Genomic DNA, 7,262 nt, shown 5'->3' with positions numbered 1-7,262 from the left:
ATGTGAGAGAGGAAGGAAAAAAGAGGGAGAGAGATTGAGATTTTGTAGTTACATAAACTCCATGGAACACACATTTAAGTAACACTGACCTAGACCAACCTTCTTCGTTTTATAAATGAAAAAAAAAAAGTGAAGAAACGGGGGCTCAGAAAGGGCTCTGCCCAAGGTCACAGGTCACACCACTAGTAAAAGGCAAAGGTGGCACTAGAACCCAGGCCTCCTAATGCTCAGGTCCAGGTTCCTTCCAACAGACTCTGTTCCATTTTTGTACTTAACTCTAAACCCCAGGATTTCTGGAAATCAAAGAGATCAATGTTATTTTCAAAACAAACCCTGGTGTTTGTGATTGTGCTTGGTGCCTTCACATGGCTTCCCTCCCAGGCACACCCTGTGCTGCGGAAGACTCCCCTTCCTTCATCCCAGACTCCCAGGTCCACTGCGAGGGGCGGCGGGGCCCAGGGCAGAGGCCTGACCGCCACGCCCTATATGGGCTGCTGACTCCGGCAAGGGCAGGGGCCTGGAGACCGGGATCCGGCTACTCTCCTTGAGGTGGGGAGGCAGGCTTCCTGACAGGTATACTCAAATGGGGACAGGAGCTCATGCCCCTCCTCACTCAGCCAAAGTCCTGACACCCTGCCTCCCACATCCTACCCCCTGAGCTCCCAGGCACAGTGTCCTCTCCCTCACTGCACACACCTGGCACAGATAGATGCCCAGTGCCCTTGGTGGGCGCACACATCCACTGCCCCCCACCACACTGTCACTGCCGAATGGCTACTTGATGCTTCCCGCAGGCACTTCCCGTCTCCCCACACGGCCTTAAGTCTTCTAGAGTGCAGGGAAGACCCTAATTTCCACTGCCTCCCACAGAGACAAGTGCCAGGCTCTGCAGGACCCATGCATGGAAAGAAGAGAACCGCCTTGCGGTGCCTGGCATGCTGCTCAGCACACAGCAGGCACAGAGGGGTGTCTGGGGTTTATCAGCAACTCCCTTATCGAACCACGGAAAAGAATTCATGCTGAATATCTGTGATCGGACAGATAGCCGGGAGGATCTGCTGGAGGGACTGTGATGTCACACTGTCGATCAGCTTGTCAGGGTCTCAGGTCCCTGAACAGCACAACGTGGGGGCTGAAGATGCAGGAGGACATTTCTGGCTCTCAAACTCTGATTCGATTATAGACTCACAGAGAGGGAGAGCCCAAGCGCTTCCCATTCTCTCCAGCCCGTTAGTGTAGCAGAAACTGACCATGAACAAAGCCTTGGGGGGAGAAGGCTGTGCTTGTGTCCAGGCTCACACAGGGCACTACCCTTCCCCAACTCAAGGCACCTCACAGGAGTAAATCTGGCAAGACAGACTTCAGACCCAAAAGCCCGTGGGTTTTGATACCTCAACCAAAGTTACATAAAATAGGAGAGGCGGCCGCAAAGACAGATTCTCTGGGCCCGGATAGTCAGGATCAGATGCAGACAGAAAGCTGTGGGGTGAGTCATCTCCTGATCTTTCCGCTAAGATCTCTGTGCGGAGCCCTTTCACCTCCTCAGATCCCCTCCCCACCCCAGACCTCTGCAGACTGTTGCTTGAGCCCTCTGCGGTGAGCCATCAGGGATGTCCATCAGGAACTCAAAACCCCAGCACCCAAGCCCTGTTTCCCCTGTTTTCCCCAGCCCTATCCATCTTGGAGGCTTCTCCGCCGCTGGAATGAGGATGTGGGGTGGCACCAGAGGCCTGCACTGCGTGGCACTATTGCTCACACTTCCCCCTTTACCAGGGAGCAGGGCACCTGGGGGTGAGGGCAGGGCAAACAGCAGAATAGACAGTCAACAGCAGCAGTGTTTATATCTGTCCCTTTGTCTGGGACACACAGCCCAGTTCCTGAGGGCCTGCCAGGGTGGCCTATTGTCTGGCATTGTTTGCCTTTGGGGCGATAGGTGCCCTGGAGTTGGGGGGGGGGCGGTGGTAGGGAAGAGACAGGCTGAGTGGGGGTGGGGAGCAGGATCCAGCTCCAGACCAGGCAGCCAGCCTTGGTGCCAAAGGCCATGGCTTATGAAGCCCCTGGGCAAGGAGCCAAGGGCCTGCCCACTCTTCTCTCTGCAGCTCAGAAGGCCTGGTGATGGCAGGAACTTCCCACCTTTAACAAAGACCCCTCGGAACCACTGTTTTCCCTCTCCCAGGCCCCTCAGGGCCCAGATCACTTCCCAGAGCTCTCTGCTCTCCCACCCCTGCACACACACCCTTGCCCTTGTGTGCACATGTGTGAGAGGTGGCTGGCCTTACAACTCCACCCTCCTAAACCGTGACCTGTCCCTTGACTGCCTCAGACCAGCTCGCCCATGAGTGGCTCTCCATCAGCGCCTCATCTGATTATACATACGCACAGAACCACTCCACACTGCTCGGCTGTTCCTATCTGAATGAGGCAGCCTGGGTGCAGAGACCTGTCACCCAGAACTGTGAGACGCTGAGCAAGTCACTTCCTCTTTGAAGACGAGGGATTGGGTTCCTGAATCTCTAAAAGCCCTTCCAGCTTCAAAGTCACATAACCAGAACCGTAGGGTGAGGATCTTAAGCCCTCCTAGACAGCAGAGTGGAACTCAATACTACAGAAACACAATAGGAAGGATCCGTGCCTTTGGCCAGACAGTTCAAGCCACCAACCAATATGTGGTGTTTTTTCCGGTGTTTATACTACACTTTGTGCATATGCCACACTCTGGGCCATACACAGAGGGCCCACATGTTGGAACACATGTTGCATATTATCACACTGTGAGGTGCGATACACATTTTGAAGTATATTCCACACTTTAAGGTATACCCACGCTTTGAGGTATATACACACTTTAGGGCATACAGACACTTTGCAGTATGTAACACTTTGTGTGTATCCACACACTTGGGCTACATCCCATACTTTGTGTATATAGCACACTTCAGGTAGAGACTTCACAGCTGGGAGCATTCTACAGTGTCCATGTAATTTTGGCAAGGCTCTGAGGTTAAGAGTACAGACCCTGGAACCTGATAAAGCCGGGTATGATGCTTCTCCACCACTTGTTAACCTTGAGCAAAGCACTTGCCCTCTGAGACTCAGTTTCTTCACCTGTAAAATGGAGATAAAAATAGTATCTACCTCATAGGTTTTGCAGGGAGAGTAAATGAAGCAGAGCCCATGATGGGCTCATCATAGTGCCCAGGACATAAGAAACACTTAGTAAATGGTATCCTTGTTATTGCTTGCACTTTCAAAAGTGTTTTATAATGTAATGTACTATTTAATTTATATATATATATATATACACATATACATATATGTGTATATATATATATAAAATCAGATGTTCCCAGAGTCTCAAAGCTTTCGAAACTCAGATAACAAACAGAACCATTTAATTCATATTTATTTCACATTTGATCTGTAAACTTTTTATTAAAAAAAATTCACCATCATTAGCAACATGTGCTGACATTAGTTTGTCTTTAGTGAAATAAGAGCGCAGGCCTTAGAGAGTCTCTGTCTAAAACACGTAGAAACTCAGATGTAAACACGAGGTCTCTGCCCTTCTCCCTTGATTTGGGGAGTTCATCAATGACATGATCTCAACCAGAAAAGCAGGGGGGAAAGGACAACACTTTGATACCTAAGAGCTCTTGGGGCAGGAACTGTACAGTTTGGCAGGCTCATTTGTCTTTTCAAACTGTTTACCTTGGGCAAATTGTATCAGGTTTGCTTCTTCCACATAATTTCCACTCCTCAGTCTGAAAACAGCAGCCAAAAGATTTCTTGCAGTCAGCACTTTTGGGGAGGGAGGGGCAGGTGCAGAAACATACAAGATAGAAACATACATATTCTTCAAGCAGTGGCCCTGGAGAGAGGAGGGAAGGAAGGAAAGAGGGAGGGAGGGACACAGGAAAGAGATACTTTTAAAGTGAGTTGCTGGGGTGAAGGGTGCATCAGAGGATAATGGCTTTATACACAGGGCTGCTGCATGGCAGAAAGGTTCCTTTACTTCTGTCTTGGTCCTTCGTTGTAGTATTTACATAGGAAAAGGCAATTATGCTGTTAGGCACAGGAAAAAAATGGACAGAAATCTTTTCCCCCTCAGGATATCTCAAAGCAGGTCCAGGCCCAAGGGACAGTCACCAGTTGCTGGTGAAAAGGACACAGGAGGTAATGACACCGGAAAACGACTTGCATTACAAAGGGGGTTGGCCTGAACCAAAGACAATGTATCAGCCTCAAGGGCATCTCCAACAGCATCAAAAGCCCAGATTGGGGATCCTAGCGTGTACTATCAAAAATAGTGTGTATTTACAGTGGGGGATGGGGGGATGGGCAGGGCTGCCCTGAGCATTTGTTTAAAAACAGAGTTAGAATAAGGGGGAGAGCAATTAGCCAGGGCTGGGTAACCCCATCCATTAATCCTTTGTGAGCAGTACCCTCTGGGGCCCAGTGTTTGCTTGCTCTGATCGGCATTGAGAACTGGACTCAGGGGAGGTGAAAATACCTTTAGGGAACAATACTGATTAGGGAGGGCCCAAGAACCCAGGAAGATCGTTCCAAGTCACAAGCGGCCCTAACAACAACTGGGAGGCCGGTGGCCCTCTCAGCCTTTCCCTGAGAGGGAAGAACAAAGGCCACGGAGCAAGGTCGGGCCAGGAAACACGGAGCAGGCAGGACCCGGGTTTCAGAGTGCTGGGCTATATAGACGCTACCCTCGATCCCCGCTGACTGCAGTGGGCGCCAGTCTGTTGGCGGGTCGCGGACCCGGCGCTCACACGATCCGTTTCCTGTCCCCTCGGCAGAGGATCTTCTTGAAGGCGCGGCGGAAGTCGTGGTTGAAGATGGTGTAGATGACTGGGTTCAGGGAGCTGTTGCAGTAGCCGAACCAGAAGAAGAACTTGAAAAGCGTGCGCGGCACGGAGCAGCCCACGGCCGTGAGCGTGTAAGTGAAAAAGAAGGGGAACCAGCACACCACGAACACGCCGATGACCACGGCCAGCACGAACGTGAAGCGCTTTTCGCGGTTCTGCCGCCCGCGCCAGCGCGACGCCTTGGCGCCCCCGCCGCGCTCCTCCCCGGGCCCCGCCGCCGACGCCCCGGGCCCCGTTGCCCCCGGCCCACGCCGGGGCAGGCTGTCCCCGGGCTTTACCTGGCTCGCCCGGGGCTTGCCCTTGGCCCGGGGGCCGCGCTCGGACCTGCGGGGCCCCGGGGGCCGCTCGGCGTGCTCGGAGGACGAGCTCTCCTCCAAGTCCAGAGCGTCAGCGTCGCGTGGCCCTGCGGGCGCGGGCTCCCCGGGGGCACCGTTGAGCTGGGCGGGCAGGGGCTCGGCCTCGGCGCCCACGGGGCCCACGCCGCGCTCCGGGCCCAGGCCGTTGGGCCTGCGCTCGGCTCCCCCCGGCGGCGCGGCGGCGGCGTCCGGACCCCGGCGGCTGGGCGGCACGCGGGTGCGGCGCTTGGCAATCTGGTAGATGCGCACGTAGACCAGGATCATGATGAGGCAGGGCGCGAAGAAGGAGCCGATGCACGACGAGATTACGTACCACTTCTGGTCGTTGATCTCGCAGCGCGGCTCGGTCGGCTGCTCGCCGCCGCCGCCGCCCTTCTTCTCGATGGAGATGAGCGGCGGGAAGGAGATGACGGCCGAGATGACCCACACGGTGACGATGATGGCCTTGATGCGGCGCGGCGTGCGCTTCAGGTTATACTCGATGGCTTGCGTGATGGACCAGTAGCGATCCAGGCTGATGGCGCACAGGTGCACGATGGACGAGGTGCAGAAGAGCACGTCGAGCGCCAGGTAGATCTCACACCACGCCTTGCCGAAATACCAGTAGCCCATGACCTCGTTGGCCAGCGAGAAAGGGATGACTAGCGTGGCCACCAGGATGTCGGCCGAGGCCAGAGACACCAGAAAGAGGTTCTGGGGCGCCTTAAGTGCGCGGCTCGTGAACACCGCGATGATGACCAGCACGTTGCCGAACACCGTGAGCAGCATGAGCAGGCCGGCCAGGCACACCAGAGTCAGCGTCACCTGCAGGGAGTAAGGGGTGGCCCGGGCGCCGCCCCCCGGCGTGTCGGTCCCATTCCAGCTCGCGTTGCCCGCGTCCAGCTGCAGGGAGCCCATGGGCGCGAAGCTGCCCTCGGCCAGCGGCTGCTCCTGGCGGAACATGAACGCGGATGCCCGCTTGCCTGGGCCTGCTGCCAGTTGCCTTCCGGCCCAGCGCCCGTGGGTCCTCCTCTTCCTCCCGCGCCCCGCTCGCCCTTACGCGCCTCACATGGGGAGGGGACCGCAGGGACGCCGGCCGGAGCTGGAGAGCCGCTAGCAGCCCATGGGCCCGGCTCCCGCGAACGGCGCCCGGCCTGCGCTTGCGGCGCTCGTGGTGGGCGCCTTCTCTTTCCCAGCTCAGCACAAGTTTTATTTCTAAGCGGCGGGAGAGAGTAGGTCGAGCCGATGGGGAAAGGGAGAGAGATCCTTCAAGAAGGGAGAACAAACACCATCGGTGGCCTGAGGACTTGGAAGGATGACGGAAAATTTTTAAAAATATATCTATATCTTGACTCTTGAGCCCGAGCGAAAGCAAGAGGTCTTACCGTGTGCGGGGCCCGCCCCCACCCCGGGAGGCAGCCGAAGGGCGCTGACGCGGGCCTGGGGTCTCGCGCCTGTCTTCTTACATCCCCGAAGCGAATACCGACTCTCCCGCTTCCCCCAGACGCGGCGGTGCCGGCCGGGCCCGGGCTGGGGCCAGCGTGCGGACTCTACCGCCTCTCGGAGCGCCGCCGGACTTCCAAAGTTGCGTGCCCAGCTGGGGCTGGGTCGCAGCGCGCGGAGCTCTGGGGCGGCGACGGCGGCGGGGTGAGCGCTGTGCGGGCCGCATGAAGACTCCCCCGTCCTCAGGTGGGCCGGGGCAGGTGGGCGACCGGCCCGCCGGGAGCCGCGGCCGAGGCAGAGGGTCTTCTGGGCGTTGGCCCGGCGAGCTGCGGGCGCTGGCCGCAGCCCAGCCGGACGGGCCGGGGTCCGAGGGCACCGTGAGTTGGGGCAGGAACGCGGGGCTAGGGGGAGAAGCTGCTGGGGGTGGCCGGGCGGCAGCGCTCCGGCTGCTGGGCGTCTGCACCGAAGCCAGAGCCTCTGCTGCTCCGCCGCGCTCACCGTGGACTGGTTTTATAGCCCCAGGATCAAGCCAGCGTTGCCGAGCAGCCGGCGTCAGCCCCCACGTGGGAAACCGACCCTCCCCCGCCCCTTGCGCCTCCCCTCCGCG

At 57.1% G+C, this 7,262-nt stretch overlaps 1 protein-coding gene across 1 annotated transcript; it reads right to left on the bottom strand.

Annotated features, from left to right (window-relative positions):
• Window positions 1-3,386: 3,386 nt before the first annotated feature.
• On the bottom strand, window positions 3,387-6,175 carry ADRA2A (adrenoceptor alpha 2A). Its single transcript, XM_019459433.2, has one exon. The coding sequence runs from the start codon at window positions 6,173-6,175 to the stop codon at window positions 4,778-4,780; it is 1,398 nt and encodes a 465-aa protein (XP_019314978.1). The 3' UTR covers window positions 3,387-4,777.
• Between the last annotated feature and the right edge of the window lie 1,087 nt (window positions 6,176-7,262).

This window comes from Panthera pardus, unplaced genomic scaffold (assembly GCF_024362965.1).
Source record: "Panthera pardus isolate Hobbes unplaced genomic scaffold, ASM2436296v1 HiC_scaffold_22, whole genome shotgun sequence".
In the NCBI taxonomy this organism is placed as follows: Eukaryota; Metazoa; Chordata; class Mammalia; order Carnivora; family Felidae; genus Panthera; species Panthera pardus.
This window is presented reverse-complemented; position numbering and strand designations above follow the sequence as displayed.

What these genes read in the sequence shown, in the direction of transcription:
- ADRA2A (XM_019459433.2), bottom strand. Translation starts at nt 6,175, where the DNA reads ATGTTCCGCCAGGAGCAGCCGCTGGCCGAGGGCAGCTTCGCGCCCATG.